At 46.9% G+C, this 27,466-nt stretch overlaps 3 protein-coding genes and 1 long non-coding RNA gene across 4 annotated transcripts in view; 2 read left to right on the top strand and 2 right to left on the bottom strand.

Moving 5' to 3' along the window:
- The window catches only part of LOC119441492 (transmembrane 9 superfamily member 2), a 271,918-nt gene that overhangs the window by 107,585 nt on the left and 136,867 nt on the right, over nucleotides 1-27,466 (bottom strand). The window lies entirely within an intron of this gene.
- LOC125943007 (uncharacterized) overlaps nucleotides 1-27,466 on the top strand; it is a 203,004-nt gene that overhangs the window by 107,892 nt on the left and 67,646 nt on the right. The window lies entirely within an intron of this gene.
- The window catches only part of LOC119441495 (transmembrane 9 superfamily member 2-like), a 194,004-nt gene that overhangs the window by 107,233 nt on the left and 59,305 nt on the right, over nucleotides 1-27,466 (bottom strand).
- Nucleotides 13,167-16,965, top strand: LOC119440937 (uncharacterized). Its single transcript, XM_037705733.2, has 4 exons — nucleotides 13,167-13,399; nucleotides 14,425-14,557; nucleotides 16,073-16,161; nucleotides 16,711-16,965. Exons 1-4 carry the CDS (start codon nucleotides 13,182-13,184, stop codon nucleotides 16,853-16,855), a joined length of 585 nt encoding a protein of 194 aa, XP_037561661.1. The 5' UTR covers nucleotides 13,167-13,181; the 3' UTR covers nucleotides 16,856-16,965.

The raw sequence follows: 27,466 nt of genomic DNA, 5'->3' as shown, positions 1-27,466 counted from the left end.
GTAAGGGTAAGAGCAGACCAATTCAGGCTGGTGTTCGCAAACAAATATGCAGCTTTAGAACAGCGTGATGAAGATAACATAGTGGTAATGAATGCAACCGTAACTAGGCTAATTTCAGAAGCAGCAGTTGAAGTCAGAGGTTGAAGACATCAAGGCAACCAGTAGGTAAGCTCTTCCAAGTAACAAAGGACCTAATACAGAAACGACAAAGCATGAAAGTGTCAATCTCAATAGATCAGCTAACTGTCAAAACTTATCAACATGAAGAGAGTAAAGGATATCCGAAATTATAACGTGCAAGAGATTGAAGAAACCGTAAAATATGGACACAGCATGAAATCAGTCAGAAGAAAACTTGGCATAGGACAAAGCAAGATGTATGCACTTAAAGATAAGCAGGGTAATATCATCAGCAATTTCGATGAAATACTAACAGCAGCGGAAGAACTCTATACTGACCTGTACAGTGCCCAAAACAGCCAAGCTACTTTCATTCGAAGTAGTGATGAACAGGGTACAGATGCTCCTTCTATAACTAGCGATGAAGTTAGAAGGACCTTGCAAGACATGACCAGGGGGAAAACTGCTGGAGAAGATGGAATAACAGTCGATTTAATCAAAGATTGAAGAGATATCATGCTTGAAAAGCTTGCGGCCCTTTATACGCAATGCCTCCCGACTTCAAGTGTACCAGAGAGCTGGAAGAACGCCAACACTATACTAATCATAAGACGGGAGACGATAAAGAACTGAAAAATTATAGACCCATTAGCTTGCTTTCAGTATTGTATAAAATATTCATCAAGATAATTTCGAGTAAAAGCAGGGCAACACTTGACTTCAGCCAACCAAGAGAACAGGCTGGCTTCAGGAAGGGACATTCTACGATGGATCATATCCATGTCATCAATCAGGTAATCGAGAAATCTGCGGAGTACAATCACCTTCTATATATGGCGGCTTTCATTCATTATGAAAAGGCATTTGATTTAGTACAGATACCAGCAGTCAGAGGCATTACGTAACCAATGATTACAGGAGGCACACGTGAATATCTTGGCAATTTTCTACAAAGATGCCACAGCCAGCTTGGTTCTCCACGAGAAAATTAGAAAGTTACCTATCAAGAAAGGGGTCAGGCAAGGAGACAATCTCTCCAATTCTATTCACTGCATGCTTAGAAGTATTGAAGCTCTTAGACTGGGAAGGCTTAGGAGTGAGGATCAACGGCGAATATCTCAGCAACCTTCGGCTTGCAAATGACATTGTCCTATTCAGCAACAATGGGGACGAATTACAGCAAATGATTAAGGACGTTAACCGAGGAAGTTTAAGAGGGGGGTTGAAGATTAATATGCAGAAGACAAACATATTGTTCAATAGCCTGGCAAGGAAATAAGAACTCAGGATCGCTAGTCAGCCTCTAGAGTCTGTAAAGGAGTACGTTTATCTAGGTCAATTACTCACAGCGGACCTTGATCATGAGAAGGAAACTTACAGAAGAATAAAATTGGGTTTGAGTGCATACGGCAGGCATTGCCAAATCCTTACTGGGAGCTTACCACTGTCGTTGAAAAGAAAAGTGTACAATCGTTGCATTCTACCGGTGCTGACATATGGGGCAGAAACTTGGAGGTTAACAAAGAAGCTAGAGAACAAGTTAAAGACCGCACAAGAACATATTAGGCCTAACATTAAGAGACAGCAAGCGAGCGGTGTGGATCAGAGAGCAAACGGGGATAGCTGATATTCTAGTTCACATTAAAAGAAAAAAAAAAGGTGGGCAGCTTGCACTAGTGGTGCAAGACTGCTTGGGCCACTAGGTATGTGCTCCTGATCGTCATGCCGTTGTGGTCGTTCCATTGTCGTCATTCCAGCCTCGTGATCCTAATCATGTCATGGCATCGTCATCACGACTTATATCCCTACCCAGTCGCCTAAGTTGTCAAATAGCTTGGTCCATTAGGTATGAGCTTCGTCATACAGCCGCCGTGCATTCGTTGCCCCACCGACATAGTGACACTGTTGTGGTCGTTCAATCGTGGTCATTCTAGCTTCATGATCTGACTCTCGCCCATGCTGTCGTCACCATACCACCTACACTGACCCAGGGGTCCAAATAGCCTGGGTCACTATGTGTTCGGGATCATGATGTCGTCGCGGTCATTGCACCGTTGTCATTCCAGCATTGCCATTCGTCTTCATCACGCCATCGTCGTCACACAGTCATCGTCAAGTCGTAGTCGCCACGCTGTCGTTTCACCATCGTAATCGCTTCAGTATCCTCAGTATCCAGCTTCGTCGATCCTTCGACGTCATTCCTTGTTCGTCATTCTTCTTCTTCTTTCTGTGGTTTTTACGTGCCAAAACCAGTTCTTATTATGAGTCACGCCGTAGTGGAGGGCTCCGGAATAATTTTGACCACCTGGGGTTTTTTAACGTGCACTACAACGCGAGCACACGGGCGTTTTTGCCTTTCGCCTCCATCGGAATGCGGCCGCCGCGGCCGGGATTCGATCCCGCGATCTCGTGCTCAGCAACGCAACGCCTCACCTGACTGAGCCACCACGGCGTCATGCTGTCGTCATTCAATCGCGATTATGTCGTTGTCGTCATGTCACTGCCCTCATTGCGTCGCTGTCACACAGACACACATGCATCCGTTATCATATACGGTCTTCATGCCCTATTAGTCATGCGTCGTCGTCATTCTCGCTTATCCATCCGGTGGTCGTCATACCGTCGTCGCCCCACCATTGTCGCCATCTCATTGTCATCATGTCGTGGTCGTCACCTGTGGTCGTTATACAATCGTCATAATTTAACCATCTGCATGCCATTGTCATCATACCGTCGTCGGTATACGCCCTTGTCATTTCATCAATACCACTCTCCTTCTTCGTCATTCTATCATCATTTCGTCACCGTCATACAGTCGCCGTCGTGCCTCACGTTGCAGCGCGGCCTCCTCCTTATAGAGTTTGTCGAGGGTTCAAATGCTTGAAGAATAACTGCATTGCCATTGCCAATGGCATTGTGTATTAGATGTTGCAAACGACTTTTTGAACGCTACGCACTGTCAAGACACGTAAAATATGTATTTTTTCATAAAAGAATACATTCGTATGTCTCAAAAATTGTGGCAGAAGTAACTGATGTCAATGGTTCCATGTTTTTGTCTATTTAATAAGTAAAGAAAATATCGCACGAACTTTACAACTATATCAGTTCGAAACCAGCAAAGCAGTGCATGCAGCTGATACGAAAAACGTAGAGGCCATGAAATGAAGAAGTTGACAAATATTTTGATGAATCTTTCTCATTCAGGAACATTGGTTACATTTTGTAGATATTGGACGGCCAGGGAAAAACCTCAATGATGCTGGCCTTCGTTCCAATGCATTGCGCAGCAGCAGCTGTTAGTGGTCGTGTATTATGACTAACTGGACCGAAATTATAGTCGCAACAGAGGGTACATATAAAAAGCAAGAGTTCTGCAAAATATACATTACAAATGTGAAGATACAGTGGTATGTAGAAATGCGAAGATACAGCTTGATTAAGGGCAAAAAAGTGTCGCTGGAAACAAAGTTCACTGCTTGCATGCACAAAACCTCGCAACAAGATATTTAAATGTACACATAAGTCTCCAATAAATCTACGTAGCTCAGCAAACGTCACTGTATATAATGCGTCAAACAAATCAGATGAACACGTTGCGCAATCACAGATCGTCAACTTTAGGAAGATAGACGATCCAGGCAAGAACAAAACTATGATCGCAGAAATTGCGATATCTACTTGGGCCATGCTGCGGTCGCGACGGCACCATATGGATAGAATAATAAAATAAGGTGCAGAAATCAATACGAAAATGTGTATTTTAACTTCCTGCACAGCGGCAACAATTTATATGCACAGAAAATTAAAGAAGGGTATTGCTTCGGTTCAAAAAGGAGTAAAATCAGGTAGCTAAAAAGCAAAGAAAGGGGCAAACGAAAGTCACAGGTGATGCGGAAAGTTGAACTATCCAATATCCGAGTGTGTTTGTTGGGAAACGCCGCGTCGGCCGGGCTCTCAATGAGCAAGGTCGGTCAAAATTAGTTATTGATGTCCTCGTAATTTTCGTATCGGCATGATAATTTTGATCATTATGCTAATTGTCACAATAAACGGCAAACATTTCTGCGGTTTTAAAAGCTAATGAACAGACATACGTTTTCATAATTACGCGTTTATGTACCTGAAGGAACGGGCGTTTTACTCGCACTGAGTTTTGCTGTTTCGGTATCTAAAGGACATACTTCATTCGGCGGGGAAGTTTAGCGATGCGGTCAATGACTTCGGACACGTTGATGTCCACGTCTCTGTGGGCGTATAGAAGCGCCAGCCCAACCATGCGTTCCTCAGATATTGTGAAGCGCAAGTAATCTTTTTAGCAATCCCATGTTTGAAAATATTCTCTCTGCACTGGCAGTGGTCACTGGAAGGGTGACTAGAATCTGCAGCAGTTTGTACACATTTAGATATAACCTGCAGTCTCAATGAAAGAGGGCATCTGTTCCTCTGCTGGGGCGCTGGCTTGCTGCTTTGTTCACCAACTTTGTCCACAATAGTCGCAGTTCTCCAAAAGCAGCCCTCGCATCCACGTCCTGCGCAAAAACGGCCAAGAGATTTTCTGCTCCTTTCTCTTGAACATCTTGCATTGGTGGTATTGTGGATGGTACAATTACAGAAAAGTCCTTTGAGATTGTCCTGTGCTTTTCGAACCATTGGTGTAACTGTGCTAACACGTGGTCCATGAATGGAATGAGCACAGTTCTACGGAAATATTCCTCAGCATTTTCTGATGCAACGATCCCACGATCCTGCTGTCTGACACCGGTTCGTCGGCTGATTATTTTCACATCGTTTTTTTTTTTTTTGCCACTCCCCTGTACTTCTGCAAATATTTTTCAGAATGAAGCAGTCGCGTTATTGCGGTCATTTTCGATCGCCTGCTGTACCACATTTATGTCGTCAATGGCGGCGCTCATGTCGATGTTCCTGGTCTGCAGTTTCTTTCCAGAGGCAGAGTCCCCGCTAACACATGCTCCGCCACATGCAGGTTCACAAGGCATGCCGGTGACAAAAGTGCCAACGCTAGACTATTTGTCTGAACTGGACTTTCACCACTGCCGTTTAATTTTATCTCCTCTACTGCCGCGATCACCGGTTCAAACGTATTCACAAATGAAAGAACTGCATCATGTTTTTTCACCCAGTGCGTTTCAAATAATCCCAAAGTCCCTGCCTTGTGGACTGAGGCCACATCAAACTTATCATTTCTCGTAAAACGTGTGAGTGGTTAGGAGATTTACGGGAAAAGTTCGTCGTTGTCTTCAACGTTCCAAAACAGTTTCGGGTATCTGTGATGGAGCACGCCACACAGAAAACTAGGTGAGGGAGTGGCTGGCGCAATGTGTGTATAGTGCGGCTGGATATTTCTCGCGAACGGCATCTTACACGCCATTCGTTTTACCAGCCATCGAGCTGGCACCATCATAATCTTGGCCACGAATATGATGCATGTTAATTCTAAGGTCTAGCAGAAATTTCGTAATGGCGTCGGCGAGGGCCCTGCCACTTTGGTCCTGAATTGGCACAAAAGCTAAAAACACTTCTTCGATGTCGTTGGCATCCTTGTTTAGCACCTTGCACAAACGGTAAGCTGTTCGATTCCAACAATATCCGTCGTTCTGTCAGCAAAGTACGCAGAAGCAGCCTGCAACGTTTACTTTTGCAACTAGGCTTTCTTTGATAATTTCACCACAAATTTCTACATTTTGGTTTTCTACATCTGGGCTTAAATACGAGGCATTACTGGGGTAACTTTCCAAGTGGTTCTTCAGATCTGTATGTCCACAATCAGCTCGCATGCGAAGAAGCGTTCTGAAAATACGAGTATTTTCAGCGGGGGCTTTGTTTAAATTCATAGGACCACTATCCCTATGGCCACGGAGAGCCAGACCTTGTCGCCCGCAAAAAAGAACTGTCTCCATAATAGGCCGCTAACTTTATTTTGTTTTCTCTGATTTTACTTTGCCTGCCCTGGTCCAGCTGATCGATGACATTGGGCGCGCTTCCTGAAAGTGTTTGGAGAAAATTATCAGCTGCCAGCTGACAGTCACGGTGATATTTAGTATTTTCGTGTGTGTGGAAGATTGCGAGCGCGTGCTTCCATTTCTGGAACGGATTGTACACGAGGGCTCCAGTGCGCGCATGTTGGCCCAAGTTTATAAGAACATTAAACCCATAAAGTTCCGCAATTGAAAATATTTGGAAATGTCAGTACACCTTTCGTGTCAAAAGTTTATGAGAACTTAATACCAATAAAGTTTTGGAATTGAAATCCATGCACTCCATAGATTCCGCGGCCGCCGCGAGATGCCACGACGCGCCCGCTCGCCATCGCAAAGCCCTTGAAACTTAGCGCTCGGATGGGGCTCCTTGTGTCATGTCTGACTCCAGGTGCATGGGCGTTGCCACGGAATCCAGCCCGAGTTCGCAGTGAATTCGCGCCGAAATGTCTTTTCGAGCGTGAAAAACACATTATAGAGAAAATCCAGAATGATTCCCGGCGCCGGTGGTTGCTTTGGTCGGTGGTGCATGCCAGCACGAAAAAATTTGTGAGGGGCTGATGGGGCGTCAGCCCCCCCCCCCCCCCCCCTGGCTACGCCCCTGTAGCCGGGTTATAGCATATTCTAGTCTACTAATGGTTTACGCAGGTCCGAAAAAGACATTGATGTTAATTGTTGATACAGGGCAGTATGGAGAAATTTAGGTCAAACGTATTTACGCATGCGGGAACCATAATTAGTTCTGCATTGAGGCAATGTGTAAACGTTTCGTTGTCGCATTTGATATGGTGTTTGGTTTAGTGGCAGTCCATGGCAGTCTAAAAAAATATAGGTCATTCCGTGCTATTGTATTTTTATACAAGCACGCGTATCTGTGCTCAACCGTATTGCATCCAGGTACAATTGTATATAGTAAGCGTATATGGCCCAAGTTGGGCACCAAACTCACACATGCAACAGCATGAAGCACTTTCTTGTGCTGCAAGAAAACGTTTAGGATGTTAGATGCTGTAGCTGTTCCCCAGATTAATAAGCAGTAATTAAGTAAAGAACGCATAATAAACATTCCACTTGGGTTTAGTAGGTAGACCTAAACTGAGTGTATTGCGATTTATGATGCCGACGATTCTGGAGAAGGTATCAGAGTTTACTTATGTGATGTCCCAAGACATTGTAGCAGCAAAGGTTACCCCAAGAGATGTAAATGTTTTAAAATGTTTCATATTAGTCCCAGATAGGAACAGAAGTGGTGAAAGTTCGGTAAGAGACCGATCCGGCGTTTCAGATCTAGGTCATGATCACGGAATGACGCAAAAGAAAAGCTGGCCTTTAAATTAAGACCCGCATTCCTGACACAACCGCAAGAGAGAAGAGAGGAAGAAATAGCGCAATAATAATGCAAAATTGTATTAAATAAGCGGACATTAGTAATGTGATCAGATATTTTGGCAGAGAAATTACAACATATCCTGGCAATGTGCAGGGATTCTGGGACAATAACACCGTGAAGTCATCACTGGAACAGTGCTGCGTGAGGGTGTTCATAGTACAGTTCATTATTCTAGGGCAGCAGGGTCTTTCTTAGCCCTATGGTGGCTTGTTAGATATGTCGGCTTTAGGCATGGGTTGTTATCGTCGCATAAGATTTGCGAAATGTGGCGGCGCATCCTCTGTCCCAACCTTATGTTTCGTTCGTAGAATTTCCACCGATCAAACCTATAGCTGGGGTGAACTTGGTTTCCCCTATAGCAATTAATCCTTTGGATTGTTTCAATGAGTGAAATTTGTTGAAGTTACAGGGGTGGAAGTGCTGCGACAGTTGCGCCATCGTGCGTGTAACTCGTTTTAGTTATACTGATACACTTCGGTGCTCGCTTGTATGCTTTTTCGGTATAGCTGTGTCAAATAATGGCGAACACACCGTTCGTGTGACATCTCAAATCTAGGGAGCCTACATGCAACGCCGTTTTATAACGGCGTTGCATGTAGGCTCCCTACTCAAATCCGCTTCGCCCACACATCGCGTCGGTTAGTTGATTTGACAGTGCGGCATGGCGACAAACCACCCGCTTGCTGACGTGAAACTTCTCGACCACAGATCTCAACTTGCAACATTGATTGTCACTAACATTCGAATTCTTCGGATACTTCACTTTCTGGCCAACCGCATGATTCCAAATTAGACTTTTCCCGCCGAAGAACGCGAGCGAGGAATATAAACTTTCACTTTTAGCCAACTTCAGCGGTCAAATGGCAGTCGTAAAAAAGTTGTCGCAGTTTCACCTGAAAGGCGAAGCATCAATTGCGATAGCAAATTTGAAGAGAGCTATACTGTGTAATGATAGCAGCTTTATCAGCTGTATAAACTTGGACATGCAGCAGCACCGGCAACACGCAGAACTGTTGTCAACGCCGTCGGCGTTTTGCCCGCGTTCGCTCAAAATGCGTGCGGCGTTGGTGAATGTTGCCGCAGCCTCCGATATAAATAGGCACTTGGTGCCGCAGCTAAACGTCGCCTCCCTTCCCTCCCCCTCCCCCACGGCGTTTCGCGCGTCGGAAGATGGTACGTTTACTCTACATATATGGTGATTGTAGAGGACGAAAGAGACGCCTACTTCTACAGCCCTTAAGGGAGCACAGCGCAGAACGCGCGTTTGTTCTCCGCCGTGCGTTCACTCCCCGTGAAAGCGCGCGTCCCTCGCGCTCTTTCACTCGCACATACAGCGTTCGGCGCGCGGCGCCGATTTCATCTCCATTGACATCATACGGAACCTCACGGCGACGGCGACGCCGACGGCAGAAATCTGCTTTTGAGTGTCCATATAATTGCTATCGCAATAAAAAGATTGTCGTAGTTTCACCCGAAAGGCGAAGCATCAATTGCGATAGCAAATTAGTAGAGAACTATACGGAGTAAGGATAGTGGTTTTATCAGCTGTATAAACTTGGACAAGCAGCACCAGCAACGCGCAGAACTGTTGTCGACGCCGTCGGCGTTTTGCCCGTGTTCGCACCGAACGCGCGCGGCGTTGGGGACTGTTGCCGGTGCTTCAGGGAGCGGCTCGGAGGTTTTCGACGAGAGCAGAATGGGACACTCGTCGAGCAGCGTCGGAAATCTTACCCACCTTCTCGTCTCGCAAAGTTTTTATATGAATATGCATTTGGTGCCGCAGCTAAACGTCTCCTCTCCTCCCTCCCGACTCCCCACGGCCTTTCGAGCGACGGAAGAAGTCGCGTTTGCTCTTTATATATGGTGATTGTAAAGGAGGAAAGAGACGCTTAATTCTGCAGCCCTTCAGGGAGCACGGCGCAGAACGCGCGTTTGCTCTCTGACGTGCGGTCGCTCGCCATGAAAGCGCGCGTCCCTCGCGCCCTTTCACTCGCACATACAGCGTCCGGAGCGCGGCGACAGTTTCATCGCCGTTGACGTCATACGGAACCTCACCGCGACGGCGACGACGACGCCGACGGCAGAAATCCGCTTTGGCCTGTCCATATAATTGCTATCGCAATAAAATGGGCGCAGCTTGCACTAGTGGTGCAAGGCTGGAGCAAACAGCGGAGCTTGTTATCGACCAAGCTACAGCCAGGGTCGCTATTCCGACGACGCTGGATACTCAAACACAGACTCTCGCGTTCTCGTTCTCGAAATTCGTCATCTTCGACTCGACGACGCCTCTTCTCGGCTGCAGCTTCAGCACGGTATTCCGGATCGGCTCGCCGCCGACGCGCCGATTCTCGCTTGGACGCACGACGCGCTTCAAGACGCAGCCTGGCGAAGCGATGACATGTCTAGGCGAAGCGAGGCGCATGTGGTTGCTAGGCGACGCGAAATGACGTCATGGCTAGACGGAGCACGTGCGCGGTCGTAACAGCTCGGCGCGGCGGTGCGCAGCGGCGGCGAAGCGAGGCGCAGCTGTGCCAAGTGGTAGCTAGGGAACGCGCGCTGACGTCATCGCCAGGCGCAATTTCTGGTCTACGCTATACGGGCCAACATCCGGCTTAAACAGCTCCGCTGATAAATCGGAGACACGCGAAAGGCAGAGATTGCACTCGCGGCAACGATGTTCACGCCGTGACTTGCGCAAACGAGCCAGAAAATGTTCGATAAACGGTCGTTGGGTGTCTAAATATATACGTCGCTGTTAGAGTGCACTGGGTCTATGGAGCCCGTTGTGGGGTCGCGAATAAATCGGAACTTATCCAAGAACATTCGTCTGCGACTCGATAGACCACGATTTTAAGCGCGTATGCAAAACGAAAAGCCAATGATCTTTTCCTTCCGTTTTTCTTTGTCAAAAAATGGCAGTGATTTTCCCTGCAAGGGATGTGGAAAACGGGTAAACATGCAATGACCAACTAACGTCACATATATTTAGCGGCGTGTTAACCGGCTATCCGAGTAAATTCTCGCGAATAAAATACAACGAATGGCTCTGCATGAACGGCAAACACTCTGTATTGATGGGCGTTCATGCTCGTCATCGGTGCGTTAATTGTGCACGAATGATTATTTAGGTATAATTATCTATTGTTGGCCTAGTTTATCGATATGGCGTCAATGCACAAGGTGTGAAAGATGTCGAGAAATGACTGGTAACGACATTTAATGTAACCTGTAGGTCTTGCGTGGTTCTCTTTTTTTCTTTTCTTTTTTTTTTTTTTTTTTTTTTTTTGTTCTGGTGACAAAGAACTGCTGCAAAATTTAAAAAAAATAAATGAAAATAACTCGTCACAACGCGTTCGTACGGCCGGGACTGCAGCAGTCTCAGTATAAACCTCATTGAGTACGGGCATAGATCATCGCATTGCGAACGAGCAGCCGCACTGTTTCCCCGACGCGTCAGTTAATTTTGGCACATATCTTCGATTGTTATCAAATGCGAAGCCGTGGTTTGGAACTGCGCAAGATGCGCAGTGTTACAGTAGCAGCGTACTAGATGACAAGGTTTACGTTTACGACCGCTGATATCGCTGGAGCCGGGGCGAATTCTCACATGATATTGTTAAACGTTATGCGGGTGTCCTTTTTTTTTTTTCTTTGAGTTTCTTTCTTTTTTTTTCTTTTTTTTTTGTCGATAAAGTTTGCCACACACAACCTAGGTTGCCTTAAACGCTGTTATCGGTCGTTTCTTGGTATCCATCACAACCTTTACGATGTCACATTATCGATTAAGTTAATAGAACGCAGCTAATAAAACCTCGATACATATTGTAACGAATGACTCAAGGACTTCTAAGATAACTATTTATTGGGGCTAACTTGTGCCCAGCAAGTAAATAAATTAAATAACTACAGCGTCCAAGCAGGAGATCAACAAGCCTTCTTTTCCTCGAGCGGCGCTTCACTTCCTCTTCTTTTGGCGATGGTCACATATATCCCCGTGCGTGCGGCGAATGCACGTGCCATTACGTCTTCGTCTTTGTTCTTCTAATACGCCGCTGTCCTCTTCGAGGGCGCACGAAGCTGCGCGCGTTATTTAAAGACGGTTTTTGTCTTGTGTCAATATAATTTGTTCATTGTTTTGCACCAACAACACATATGACTAGCATGAACAACCCCATCAACCTAGAGAGAGCGCGGTCCCCGTAAAGCCCTATGTTGTTTTTTTCTTGGCTGCATTTAGTTTGCGCGCACGCGTTATCTAAGTTAATACTGTTCTGCAAACACAAAAAAGAACACATTTTCCTAATCTGCCAGTGTTTCACTAAGCAGAACTTTTTGTTGGGCCAGTTGGTGCATGTTACTGAAGTACTAAAGCGCCAAACAGACAGCACAAGCGCTCGTCCGTGTCACTTCTTGTGTCGTCGGTTTGGCGCTTTAGTACTGTTTCACTAATGTTGAGCTTAACCTAGCTGCTCCAAAGTTGGCAATTCCTGCTTCGAACACGCTCCAAAATGGCAAGTTTGGCACCAGCCAAGTGCCAAATGCAGGCACCTAAAGAATGTTGAATCATCCTGTTACATGTGCGTCCACCCACATGATAATCTCGTGTTTCGTCCTTCTTAATCACTATTCCTATATTCAGATTGTGAAGTGTTGGACGACCGCACGTGTTCATCTGAGAATACTTTCTTCCCTCTCTCCTTTCTTTTCATCACTTCATGTTCAAACCCCTTCCCCTGTGTAGGGTAGCAAACCGGGCGTGCGTCTGGTTCACCTCCCTGCCTTTCCTTTCTTCCTTTTTTCCTCGTCCTCCTGGCACTAATCTACGCGTGTCCACTTTTTTCTTCCTTCTTTTTTTTTCTCTGCCCACAGGAATTTTCGTGGCGTACCCACATCTTCATGTTACGAGCATCTAATCTCCGACATGTGTCCAGGATGGGAAGTCCAATTTCCGCGAGAGTAGATAGGATAGCGCAATGCTCTGAACGTTCACAGATCAATTCGCACTAGGTCAAACCCAGCGGAAATGGCGACTTTAAACTAAATATAAGGACTGGGTGGCTAAGTACATCATTGCAATGAGTAAAAAAATGTAGATATAGAGACTGCTCAACTTAGTTAAACAAGCTCTTAACGACGCCGTCGTTTCCCCATTGATGAGCTTATCCACGTGCGGCGTATCAGCGTGGAACAAAGACATGGCGTGCGTCTAAGCGACGTCTTTTGTGCTTCGATCCCGTCAGCTCGTTTCCCTCGGCGCGTCCTGAAAACCATATAGCACGGTTGACGCTTCAAGTGACTGTAACGTGAATGCGTCAAAGACAGGCGTCGTCACGCTTAAGACCTGACATGTGTTCTTGCAATGACTCCGACTTTATTTCCGGCCCATGGTGACCCAGCGTGCCAGAATGTTTTCCACGAGAAGCGATTACTTGTTTTTAATAAAGCCCGAAATTTCTGCTTGTTTCGTTCGAAGGTTATAGCGCCCTTTTTTTAAATGGTTTATATGAATGAAACTACACTATCACCCGCGAAGTTAGATACCGCCCCCTTCCCTCCCTGCTACGGTGGGCGATTCGAAAACGCGTGCCCCTTATCAAGGCCGTTCACCATGAATAGTCGAGGAACGCTTATCAAGCGCCCGCCGCAGAAGCCGGGTGACGCGAGTCAGCTCAATGCCCCGATCGGCTTTGCCCCCAGAAGCGTGGCCCCCCCAAAAAGCAACCCCCTCTCCTTCCATTCACCGCGAACATAAATGCGAGCCGAAAACCCTGCCGGGCCACTTCGTTGACACACGCGGCGAGACTCGCAGCAACAGCAACGGAAAGACGCCTCTCGATCGACACGCCCGAGGTTTTTTTTTCACCGACCGGACTTCGCCACCAAAGGAAACGTAAGTTTGCGAAGCCGCAACCGCGTAACTGCTGAAGTGGGGGAACATCCGACTCGCTGGATCGACATTAGAAATAAGTTTTTATCTGCAGATGGCAGAAGTATTCATGTACAGTAGGTACAGTGTTATGTTACTCAAAAGGCAGGCGTGCAAACACGGACGCTCGTATAGGTCTGAAAACACAAACGCCCCTCTTTGTTCCTATAGCTCTGCCAGTATTTGCATGCCTGCCTTGTTAGTAACATGAATTCCTGCCAACTTCCTTAGCTTCGAGTCATTATTGAACCGTATTTGAAAATACTTATCCATGACGCATTACTGGCACACAAAAGTACCTAGACCGTATCGATAAACATTTCGTGCAGGCCGAACGCAGCAGGTAGGGTCGTCCACACTTCGTTCCAAAGCGCTTGAGCATTGGGATGTTGAGCAAGAAAAGAGCTCTGCAGCTGCTAAATTCAATTTAGCGGAATGCACTTTTTTTTGTGTGCCCAAGCGCAGTTGTTGCTTCCGCGGTTCTTGAGCATTGTCTTTCAAACTATAGCCACGAATGCACGAATGTCGCTTTTCTTGTCATCGCGCTTATCTCAGCGCCATGCATAGACAGAAGTGTAATGAACTGCCGTATTAACGTATTCTTACAATGAAACCGTGTATGTTTAGAACGCTCTACGTTATCCCGTTTAATAAGGTGTGCAGCACGCCTATGTGAACGACAAAATGCGCTCGCGTAGGGGAATTCAATTGCCTTTAGACACGATTGCATTTCATGAGTCATTCTTCAACTCTGCGACGACTGCACCCATGTGCGCCTCAGCTGCCGATCTGAGTGTTTAGAAATGCGCTTCCAGGCAGTCTTCGTTTACTATATGCTCCATCATGCATTCTTATCGTGCTTTATTTTATTCTTTACGCTACCAAACGTCTCTGGCCACTGCTAATGCTTCATTACAACACGTGCTGATCGTCGAGTCGTTCATGCGCTAGACATTTCAGTGTACAACTTCGGTTCTGTGCTCTTGCAGAGCCATGAAGTCCACAGTTGGCACGTCCCGTCTGCTGTTGCTTGCGGCCGCCTTTGCCGCCGTGCTGCTCATGACGGCCCCGTTTGCAGTTGAAGCCGCCGCCAGGCAGTTCTGCTCGCCCAACGGAGACGTGGTACGTTTCGCGGGCCTTCTATTGTGCTTTCCGATTATAGTTACGAGGTGGTTCCCGTACTATAATCGATCGATTAAGCATACGCCGCTACGTGTTTACACATACATTTACAGTGAAGTTCTATAGCAACCGTGCACAGAATGTTCAACAGTAATTACCGAAGCGTGTCGTTACATTAAACGTTTTAAACAGGTTACATGTTATGCTGTAGACAGTTTAAGCACTCGCTCAAAGGTTTTCTTTGCGAACGCATGCCTATATACTTGAATCGCCTCAAGCCGAGTCATTGTTGCTGGTTCACTCTGAGAAATTCGGCGTCTGCTGCCGCGCAGAATATCCTGCCACCAAAGCACCGCGCCGTTCACACTGCTCCCATTTCGCACTCTCGGAGCTGCTACCAGCTCTCGTAATCTTATTAGTGTGATCTATCGCGTATGCGCCAACTTACACACCTGCGCCAAGTATTGGCTTTTTTTAATAGTTTTACGCTCCCGCAGTTTTCATTCTTTTAGGATTCTCGTTACTATAGCATTTCACGTCACTACTTGTGTTTGGTGTGGCGCTATCGTACAGGACCTGGTAATTTCTCCCCCTCTATTAACATCTCCGCCGTGGCAGCAGTCGACGCAGCCTTGAGACTATTGCGAGATGCCGAGCTCGGATCCGGTCGGAGCCTTTCGCAAGGTGCCGCGATGGATTAGCTCAATGCCCCGATCAGATTACAGTTTCGCTTAATTGCTGATTGTTACGCGGCAAGGTATTCCGGTGGCGGCAGGAATCTATCCAAAGCTGATCGGCTCTGAGAGGACCTTTTGGGTAGAATCTGCCGCCGCCGAATCCGATTAAGAGCCCCTTTACATGCTGACTGTCTGTGTGAACGAGTCTTCACTGCGGCTGACCCGACTCTCCACTTGCTGGCCGTACGGTGTCGCTCTAAAGCACGCGGCGTTTAATTTCATTCGTGTAATGGGCCATTTCGCTCTTCTATGAGTCAAAACTTATTCGCGGTGACTCGTACATTCATGCCAATGTTTGGGTTGTCCTCACACGCCCAATCGATAACTTGCGCTGCAATTTTTCCTCACTTGACTTCGGGAATTGTCTTGCAACTGTCACAAGCGGTCTTTTGCGCAGACGCGAGACTCGCCGCTAGCAGGAATTGCGTGGCCCAACCGAAATAAACGCCCTGTTAGTCATGCACCTACCGGGTTTGGCATAGAGCACGAAACGTTTAGTTCCTTTGCCGCAAGTTTTAGCCCACCACCACAGCTGCGACGTGCGAGCGGGAAGTCGGATCAGCTTTTTTTTCTTCGTTTTCGTGGGCTTTCCTTTAAGTGCAGAAATAAGAACTACACAATAGAACATGCATACTTTCGGCCGACCTTTACTATCAATTATGGAAATGTGAGTGGCAGGTACATTATGACAGCTGATAGCATTACAATTTATGCCGGCTATAGGACACCCTGTGTATAGTTAGTCCTCGTCTGATGGCCAACATCCTTCTGTTTGCAGTGCCTTGGCCCCCTGGACTGCTGTTCGGGCCAGTGCGTGAACGCCGTGTGCTGCGACGAGTACCTGGGAACCTGCCCGTTTGATTACTAGTAATGCTTCCTTCCCCTCTTGCATGACTGAGCTGTGGCATGCTTTGGCCACAGCATGCTTGCATGGTAGCGTTTCGTGTGGGCACATCTCGCGAAGACGGGGCATTGCTCTGACACTGTGAACCCACGTGGTTGTGATGCGGGAATCTCTTGGTGTGCGTTTTCTGCACTGCGTGTAACACAAGAAGCAGGCTTCGGGTTCTCCGCTACCATTATATGCACGTACGCTGGCTACTTTTCTTAAAGCACATATCCTGTCATTTCGGTGCACGTTAATGCAACTCATCGTATAGCGTTCAGATTTTCCGCGGATCTCGCTTAACACGTACTTTCTAATATGTATTCCAACGTGTTTTCACTGTGCCGATCATCTAACAGATACAGCGGTACCAACTGTGCTTAGTCTCGTTACTTCGATTCGTTTGTGCCAACAGCTCGTTCTGCCGCATGCGCTTTCACATTTGCCCTCGACTAACTGGTGCCGTCGTTCGGTGCATCTTTCTGCATGCTTTCGCATCTCCTTTGCGGTGGTTGGTGGCGGTTCAACAGTGGTCCCTACTGGAGGCGCGACCGGAAGGTCTCCATCGCCGCGGTGCCCATCACTCCCGTACCGGAGGAACCTTCAACCTCCGCCACGGAGCTCGTCACCAGCGTGGAGAAGCAGGAAGAAGCATCTACGCCGAATACGCTGTAACTTTGATGCTACAGCGCCTACGGCACTGCCAACCCATCGGCTGTCGCGGCAGTTTTCTACTATGCGGCACATGTACATAGCCGAAACGCAAACAAGCTTTTATACCGCTGTCTGAAGTCTCGTTTCTTCTTTTCTTCTTTTTCTGAGGCTACCGATCGAGCTTGCCTCGTGGAGCGTCGGCCAAACATACCCGCTACGATTGGCGTCGAACAACCGTCACGCATTGTTAAATGATTTAGACCCTTCGAACTGAATAAGGGTGTCAATCTGTTTTTAACTTGCACCCTTGAGTGTCGGGGGAGTAAGTTAACGAAACCTAGTTAACGAAACGACCACCAGAGCACCAAGACGTAGGCGTCTATTTCATACCCTACCTGACACGCATGTCATGACATCCTTGTCATGAGTCCTCAGGAGTCCCTTCAGCTATGCCGAAGAGAACTTAAAACGAAATCCTCAGTCATGCTCGTGAACATATTCTTGATATAAGCGCGAAGAAGACACGGACGGTGGCGGAAGAAGACAGGACGAGCGCTATCGTCCGTGTCTTCTTCGCGCTTATATCAAGAATATGTTACCGTACCAACTCGCCAAACTATCCATTCTCATGCTCGTGAATATGACAGACCATCAACCAACATAAACCATCCTTCACTTAGCACCTCATCCGAGCCCATTCCATTGGCTTTTGGGTGTTCATTTTTTTTCGGCTGAATCAGCGTCATTTTTGGCGAGTCACGCTCATGACTGACATGCCATCATCCTTTAGTGTTTTCTTCACTTAGCACGCACGTCCGAACCCATTTCAGAGGTTTTCAAATCTTTTTTTTCGCCGGTTCATTGTCATGACCTACATGACACGCATGTCATGAAATTTACGTCGTGGCCTATCATTTATGTTCGTCATACACTGTAGTCATACTATGTCAATTTTGCTACATACCAAGTTAACGAAACGGCCATGAAAGCACAAACACGTAGGCAGCTAGATAGATACTGTCAAAGTGGGAAATGTTCGCCAAGAAATGCTTCGCCATAAAAAAAAAAAGTTTTATGTAGCCATTGCGCACAGTCTCTGCAATCATTGTAGCTGATGTCGCAGTGTGATTTGGAAAGCATCGTATACTTGGCGCACTCCAGTTTACAGAACGGCGGTATCACTACCACGCATGGGGTGTGGTAAAAAAATTGTGCGCTAATGTAGGCGACCTTCATCAGCGTAATATGCAGATAAAGACGGGGTTATCTGGACCATCTGAAGTTCTTGATGTTGATTCTTTTTCAAGATTCTGTAACGGGAAGCGCGGGACGAGAGCGTCCTTGCATTTCATCAGAATGTCGAGGCCAGGAAACGAGCTCGCGACCTCGCAATTAGGAGCCGAATGTTACAGGAACAACGAGAAACAGCTCCCAAGTGGATTTATCAAGAAAATTAAAAAGCTTCAGCGAGTGTTTGCGGTTTTATTTCAGAATTTTCGCTGGGAAAGGACTAGCCGTAGTAACCTTTTTCGACGTCTATGAGATGGTGGCGTTGGCTTAGCCCACTTGTTATTGAAACAATTAATCGATAGGTTTCTGTTCAGGTGGAACTCAACCGTCTCTTTCTTACGAACGCTGATGCAAATGCGGTTGATGAGGGCTCTATACCAGACTTGCATAGATTGCATAGATGTACGCAAGTAGACACATGCGATTTTCTAAAAGCCAGATTTGCGTATGAGTACCTAACTTTAAGGCCACGATCGCAGCACCCTTCGCTCGTTCCAAAGTCGGCCATCTCGTCGAAAGAATTGGCGCATGAATTTCTACCGCAGCCGTGGCCTAGTGGTAGAACGCCCGCCTCGGCTGCGGGAGGCTGTGGGTTCGATTCCCACCGCCGCCGGGCACCCACTGGTTCAAAAGGGTACAAGCGTACCCCGGCCTGGCGTTCGGCTTCCTTCAGGGGTGATACGCTTGGGAAAGGAGCCTGCGCCCTGAATTCCCGTCGAAACCAACGTGAGCACGGAAATCAAGAAAAGTGGTGTCTTTCAAGAATGGCACTGCACAAATACGTTCTGCACGCAGTGCGTCTGCTGCGCGATCGAGGGCACTGCGCTCGATCGATAACACTACTTGTCCTGCGCTTCGATAACACTACTTGTCCTGCGCTTAATTTTATATACAGATCATTTTGCCGACTTGTATTTATCTGTTTACATGCTGCTGTACATTGGGAAAGGGATGAGGACAGAAAGGCCCTGAGAGGAGAAACGTAAAAACAAGAAAAGCGGATAATGAAAACGTCACAGGCCTGCGCGGCAGACTCAGCACAGTCGCAGCGTAAGCTGGAGGAGTGGCTCCATTTTCGGCACCACGCACTTCAAGGTCTTCGCGGCGAAGTCTTCTCGCGTCATTTTCACGATGACTGAACGGTCCGCCCTACGGCGAGCTGTGTTTTGGGCTGCTGTCTGCACAGCGGTCTACTGAGCCTGTTTGCAACTACGCGCATAGCTTATTGGTATAGGAACCAGGACGATTATTGAGCCATCGGGCCGCTCTAGATGGCCAGGCACTTTTGTGCTTCGGCGACCCTTCTGGCCCAGCCCCCTGTCCGAAGCTGTTGCTCCGGTTGCGAGCTGCGCAGAGCAGCCTTCCATCGCTCTTGGTGTTCTGACCTTGGCCACGGGGGCTTGGACGTGTTCGGGCAATTTAGGAAGATGTGGCCAAACTCGGCTCTGGTGCTAGGACACGAGTGGCAGGGAGGAGAGGTTTCACCGTGCGTTATAATGAAGAGAAGGAAAGGGGTCGTGACTGTGGCTGTTTGAAGTCTGCGCTGCGAAGCTTGGTCACTTCTGGGAAGAGATTTATGCGGTGGGGGGTACATTAGGCGGGAACTTCTGTAAAACAGGATGATGTCGTGGTAGCTGAGGAGTCGATCCCTGGCACTGCGAGACGAAGGCAGGTCGCTTTCAGTCCGGTTGACGACTGCTCGAGCCTCGGTGTGAGCGGCCGTGTTGCCTGGCTTTTCGCTGTGTGCAGGGACCCAAAGGATGGTGATGAGGCGATTAAGTGGGGGAGATGATTTTAGCTGCAGGGGAGTGGATTTTTCGATTGTCATAATTCCTAATTGTGGTTTTAGAATCTGAGAAAATATAGTTAGCGGAGGAGTGAGCAATTGCGGCCTCTACCGCTTCAAGGGATTCTGTCAAATTTGGAATCGATGCACTGACAATCGGGTTTTGGAATCCGTCTATAATGGCTAATGCGAAAGCTGGCCGGTTTGATTATTCGGCGGCGACTACGTAAACTGCCGGAGTATGAGCATTCTACCGGTGCTAACATATAGGGCAGAAACTTGGAGGTTTACAAAAAAGCTCGAGAACAAGTTAAAGACCGCACCAAGAGCGATGAAACGAAAAAAAAAATTCGCAGGCCTGCGCGGCACACGCAGCACAGTCACAGCGTAAGCTGGAGCAGCGGCTCAATAGTAGCTCCAATTTCGGCACCACGCACACCAGGTTCTTCGCGACCAAGTCTCTTCGCCTAGTTTTGACGAGAACGAGCTCGCCGTCGCCTGGCGTCGACGGCGAGCTGCGGCTTCTAATGCTCTCTGCACAGCAGTCTGCTGAACCCTATCAAACCTAGTTGTAGCCGCGCACGTAGCTCTACGACTCGCTTCTTCAGCAGCGGTTCGTACCTTGCGAGGAGACGCCATAACGTGTACCGAAGAGGCATCCAGAATACGTGGCGCACATCTCGCATCGGAATGGCGTAGATTACGCGCCTCGTCTGAATCGCATCTCGTCTTCTGAGCCTGCGCGCGCGGCGGTTGCGGAGACCTTGACTAGATGGCGCCACCATGCTGGCGGAGGCTACGGATCGCATTTTGTTGTTGTTGTTGTTGTAGCGCGTCGGTGCGCGCGAACACTGAGAAACACTTCACGCGACAACCGGGCTCCTCCCTCGCGCTTCTTTCTGGACACGCTGCGCCACCTAGTAGCACTGCCGAGAAGTGCGTGTGTGGCCTCCGAGACGAGAAGCGTGGCGCGCCGATGCCTGCGAACGCCAGTAATTCTTCTTTCGCTTGCCGCACACTCAGTGCCACATACTCAGTGACCTAAGTTGTCGAGAGGCTCATTGAAGAGCGGAACGCACCCAGTGCATTCATGACGCAGCTCGCTAAAATCTTGGCGTGCAAGGCGCCCCTTGAAAAGCGGCGCATATACACATTGCATTTGTAGCGTATGCCTGCTAATCCGTCGGGATGCTGTATTTCATGAACTTTCGTGACGTGGATCCGATTCCGCTAAGCGTCGGAGAAATTTGGGGCACCTTTTTCGTCATTGTATAGCGGCGCATACCCTGCGGCGCGTACCTAGTTATCCAAGTTGGCTTCAAATACGCTCATTAAAGAATGGCTCACACCTACTGGCAAATAATCAGTGACCCAAGTTGGCATCAAAGAGGTTCCTTGGAGACCAGCGCAGACCGAGTGGGACAAACCCAGAGCTCCAAGTCGGTGTCAAAGAGTTTCTTCGAAAAGCAGCACCTACCCAGTCCGCATCTTCGGTGACCCATGCCAGCAAGAGGTCCGCTGAAAAGCGGCACGCGTGTACACATTGCCCAACTCAGTGGCCCAAGTTGGTCAAGCGGTTGACTTTCGAACACTGTTCACTCGGTACAGCCGCCCTACGCTGTAGTAGTTCTAGGGAAGTAGAACCCATTCTATTGAAATAGCAGGCCCTTCGGTTTCTGTAAGCCAAGCATTCCAACAAAATGTGTGTAGTGATTTGTAACACACACACCGGTCATCACAATAAATATTAGTGGTCTATCCAAGACAAGATGGCAACGAACCACACTTTTTTTTCCTATTTGTATCTTTTTTAACGACAGAAAACAGTGTTATTGCCAAAATAAAGAAAGCTGCTAGAGAAGTAAAGCATAACAACACAAAAAAGAACGAGGCATTTCCTCTCCCCTTTCCCAAACCTCAAGCACACGCGATAGAGTTTGTTTTCTGACCAATTGTTGCCAAAAAGCTGGGCCACAGTGACCGCAACGGCCTGCGCGAGAAGATGAACACAAATCAACGGCCCACAGAGTGGCATGGCCCGCCTTGCGTGACGAGTCCTAGTCGACCTTGACGACTCCGTAGATCTTGTGGACGAACAAGAAACAAGAAATGAATCCCACCATTCCTGCGAGGAGAAACAAAGGTACAAATTCCAGCGCCATTTTAAAAGTGGTATAGTTACAGGGTCATTCCACGCGAAACGTCCCAGCCCAAAAAACGAACATCGTTGATTTTCGTGAAAAAAATTGGGCTAGATGGCTATTGTGTGAATAAGGTTTCACCAAAGTTTTTTGGTCGAAAAAAAATTTTTGATCACGTGAGCGGTACTTGAAGTTTCCGCAAAGAAGCAATAGTTGGTTGGAGGTAAATTTTTTTTTATTCAAGGCTGAAACTAGGTGTAATAACAAAGTTTATTTAAGAGCATTCTAGGGGCATCCTTCTTTCATATAATGTGATAACTGAATGCATTTTAAAATTTATCGCGTTTATTTGGCTCATTAAAAAAGCAAGAAATCTTGCATTTGCTGATTTTTTTTTCGCATAAACTTCGCAAAATTTTCAACTACAATATTCTTTCTTCCTTTTCGAATGTTGCTATAGTGTATGCTAAAAATAATTTGAAATTCTTATGTTATATATATTTTTTTAGAAAAACACCTCCAAAGTTGACAAAAAGTGGATTTTTTTGCGAGATTCATGCCACATTTAAGCCTTAAGGCCCTCCAGATAAAAATATGTCAGATAGCTCAAGATGCGCACCAGCATCTTATCTTGTGATTTAGAAATTTTTATTCGAGTAAATTTTGTTTGAAGCGAGAGAAAAATTTTTGAAGTCAACAACCAATATCACCAGTAGGCATTGCGTACGTGCCGCCTCTGCCCTCGTCGTCTGCTCGTTGTCCGCTGCACGTCGCCGTCTGCCGCGCAGCAGACGACGGCTGGTATATGGGGGGATCATTTTTAAGATTTATGGAATTTTTAAAAATCGCTTGTGGCAGATATAATTCTAGTCCTTGAGCTGGATTGTTCAGAGGCGGACAATGCTTGCACGAGAAATCGAAACGCATATTGAACTAATTAACAAACAACTGCTAAATACCTTCCTAATTAATTACTTTACGGCGCATATTGCAATTTACGAGTTGTAGCCGCCGATATTGAAAGACGCGTCCACTTGAAATTAAGTTCCAGGATGACACCAATTTTGAGATATTTCCTAAAGTGTGGGACCAAATAGGTGGGCGGTTACTTTTGGGCTTCAATGCATAGATGAGCATTTTGTTAAATAAATCACTTTCGCCCGAAAGTCGAAGCATCGATTGCCATAGTAAATTAAGTGGACAGCTATAGGACGTAAGGATAGTAGTTTTATCGGTCGTATAAACTTGTAAACATAGGCATACCAAGTAAATAACAAGCATGGTGTCACGCATGCACAAGCAAACATGAACACATCTCACTCGATGACTGCTAAAAACGCGCTGTCAAAACGCTGGGGTGAGGCAGCGCGGCGCAGCAGCGAGCGAATTGACCTTCCTGCTGGCACTTCCAGGAAATAGACCCCTGCTCTTCCAAAGCTAATGACAATCCGCTTATTCAGCTTCGCCGTCTATATTGTGCGTTAGTTGCTCAGATCGGCGTACATGAACCTGCGAAGGATATTTGTACCGATGAGCGAGGCGTACACTCACCGGTGAGCAGGAAGAAGAGGAAGACGATGATGAAGGTGTATCCAAAGTAGAGAAATGTGGATGCGGTGTCCGTGATGCTCAGGCGCTTGAAGTAGTAGACGCAGTAGAAGAACAGGTACAGCGCCGAGCTGCCGCTCGTCAGGAACGAACGCCACCACCAGCGGTAGTCCTGCGCACGCGCACGCGCACTTCAGGGTGACGACCGCGTAACAAGGAGTGAGTGTATCTGCTACATTCACTCCGCATGATTGCAGCTGGCTGGCGTGCCAGAAATTGGCAGGCACTGAAAACTGCACTACAGTATCCCGCTTAGCAGTCATCCACGCCCCGAATACCCGTCCAAATAAAAGACTATAATGGCATCGTAATTCAGCATAGATTCAGACGTGGTCGCTTCAGCGCTGTAACAATGGCATTTGTTTCCTCGGCAGCCGCCGCAGTTGACCAGTGACCATGGAGTTTCGAGGTTGAGCTCAAGGGCGCGGGTTCGAGCCCAGCCGCCGCATTTCGGTGGCGCTGAGATGGCCACTTCGTGTCTCTGCTGATGTGCCCAATAAGGTTTTGTGCTGTCAATAAGGTTTCGTGCAATAAAAACTGTGCTGTCTGCTGCTGGGTGATGAACAGTAGGGCCAGTCGAGCTGCAGTGGATACAATTTTCTTTTACCGCCTGTCTTGCCACAATTTGTGCAAACTCTGTACATTTCTTTGTCAAAATACATGCAACATAACCTAACGGTCGCGAAAGGAAGAGTGGGAGGTCGCGCTACATCTCGGCCTATTTGACAACTCGGACTTTAAGCGACGTAAATGGGAATATTATATTAAGCTGTGCTAACAAATTACCTGTTCATACTGCCCAATATCTCACTCTTACCGTAATAAATGGAGGAGTACTGCACTGCATAACATTACATGTGTTCCGTAGGATGACAATAAATACAGTCGTACGCATCGCACTTACGTTCATAATCAGCATTTACCCGCTTCCCGAAAGCTTCTCGTCACAAAGATTAAAACATGTGCGTTGGACCTGCATATATATATACAAGGAATACCACCATTCCTAATCCTGTCGCTATACACGACGCCCCCTTCTGCCCTGCTTAATTACGCTTCGATAAACGCCACTTGGTCCAGCGCGGCGGGACGACTTTAGTGTCTGACTAAAATAGGTTAAAATATGGGTTTCCCCGACCTTCGTACTTGTTAAATGTGTTCCTTTTTACGTGCGCAAAACGTGTGGTGGAGTTTCTACAACCTTGAAAATACATGTGTCCATAGTACTCCTTTAGTGTCCGTAGTTCTCCTTTCATGTCTGGAATACCTGTACTTGTGAGTGAATATCGCTCGTGTCTTACCTCAGTGCAGAGGTGGAAGTAGCAGAGCAACACCGTGGTCTCGGAACACGTAATGATGAGGATGATGAAGACCAGGAAAAGAAGGCCGAACATGTAGTACATCTGGCTGGACCTGGAGACGTACGACTCGTTTACTATATATATAAGATGATGGGGAATACACGTGGTCTACAACCGACATACAACGAACTGATGCTAGCACAAGTGACAAAAACATCGGCGCTCGATCCGGTTGCGTCAACTAGGCCGGTTATTGACGCATCCCAAACCCTCAAAATTTTTCGGAGACCTACATTCGAAAAAAAAATAAGGCCAATTACTTCGCGGCCAACGCATAGGACATCGGATCGCAATATGCAGTGGCTGCATACCAGAACACGGGCCCTTGTTCCCCAAATTTTAAGGTCATGTGGTAAAGTCGCGATGAAGCTTACTTTCACTGTTGAAGTGCAGCGTGCAATGTGTGCGCGAGAATTCGAAGCATTAGAATAACGAGTCGGATACCGTCCTATTTGATTCGGTCCCGGAATCAAATAGTCGCCGTTCTCAAATTCGAATAGTTCTCGAATACTTCACATCGTCATCTGTGTACGATCAAATATAAAACTGAAGCATTAAACATCAAACTGAACGAAACATGTGGCAACTACTATATCTCGGCCGCAGTGGACACAAATATTGATAAGTTACACAATTTAACATGCTGCGTCACTCAGGGAACCATATTTTTTTCGGCTATACCACTGTAAGCTACACATGTGTGTTATTTTCGGTGTAACAATCAATACGTTTCATTGCAACATTATTTGACAAAGCAGTCGCGCCATCTATACAGCGACCATTATACCACTACAGCAGTAGTATGCTCTTTTCGCTCTGCCTCTGTCGCAGATGACGCACATTTCCGCTTTCGACTTTCTGCACAGATGATAATTGGCCCCACAAGGCACCCTCTATAAACTTAATTCTGATAACTTAGTACAGTGGCTAATTGGCCTAGTTGGCGATTCGTTTTAGTAAGTGGAACACACAAAGGAAGCCATGAGAACGTAAACGGGGACGAAGATGAGCGCTCCAGTGGTTCCAACAAGTTCAACTACAGTGGTTCGAACGAAGCACTGTAATCCGCAAACACAGGGACAACTGCGACCATAGAGTACAGTTTACTACGAAAATGAATAGAGGCAACTATGGTGCTGCCATCTTTTAGCTACCATGGGAAGCACGCTTTCTACGTGGATCTGTTTCACATCCGTGCCTGTGGCTTTAAGCGCTCTTCCGGCGTTATTTAATTGCGCTCACAGTTTCCCAAAAAGCAAGGTCTATGCGTACATGAGTATTCACTGCATCTTGTTGCACAGTACTTTGTTTAAAATAGCTCATCTGCCAAGTTGCAAAGCCATTTTAAGCCACTCCCATGCGGGGTCATCTTGCAGCTTTTCTAGCCACTATAGCGTCCGTGTATTGCCTCTAGTAAATTTTGTAAAAAAACTCAATGGGCCGCGGCCACCCGAAGCGTGCTGAAAACTTTGAAGGTCATGGTCTGGGATTTGCGTCATATCCGCTAAACTCCTGTGACGTCGTCGTCAGCTCAAGCACTATACTGAAAGGTTGTCAATGAGAAAGTTCCACAACTACTAGCGCTGCAGCTTTGACAAGATTTGGTCATTAGTATATTATACGACTTATTTATAATCACTTTATCCAAAGTGAGATCCCGTTGCAACTGGCCTCGTTCTGCAGCCGCAGTACTTGTCCACGGACAATACATTGCCAGCCACGTCTCGCAAATACTCTTCCACAAAGTCCAAGGCTGCCGTGTTAAAGCCATGCCCACGACTGCGAAGGTTGCACATATATATACGCACTTACCAGATAGAGTTGAGGATGAAAAAGAGCTGGATGAAGATGCAGCCAAACGGCAGGACGCCGCCCATGAAGATGGCCAGAAAGGGATCCGTGAAAAGGCTGTGCGCCGGAATCTGCCTCGGGATCTGGTTTGTCCGCACTGGATACTCGATTGCCTGGCGAGGTGCAAGCAAGCGGTAAGCGCGCACACACGAAATAAATAGAAGGCATGCCTATACGAAGGAGTCAATCACCTCGTCAATGAAACTTTATTCCACTATTTAATGGGAAAAGAGACGGCAAGTGAAAAAGCTACATCGTTGTAACTTGAGTGTACCTGTGGTTCCCTACATAAACATGGCGCGAAAGCACGCTATCAGACAAGAGATCGCAGTTTTCATTGTAATTGAATGAGCATAAATATATTTATAAGAAAAACATGGTAGAAATTTATTTGCACATAAAGCACGAAATATGTATTTACTATGACCACACGATCAAAACGCACTGTGCATTTACGAAATAATTTTTACACTCGGATAGTTGTAGTGTAAGCATGCACTGGATTTACTTGAGTGTTTATTTGAGAGAACTGGCATCAGAAATTATTTATTTATTTATTTATTTATTTATTTATTTATTTATTTATTTATTTATT

This window comes from Dermacentor silvarum, chromosome 2, assembly GCF_013339745.2.
Source record: "Dermacentor silvarum isolate Dsil-2018 chromosome 2, BIME_Dsil_1.4, whole genome shotgun sequence".
Classification (NCBI taxonomy): Eukaryota; Metazoa; Arthropoda; class Arachnida; order Ixodida; family Ixodidae; genus Dermacentor; species Dermacentor silvarum.
The sequence above is the reverse complement of the archived record's forward strand: the minus strand, read 5'-3'. Positions and strand labels throughout refer to the sequence as shown.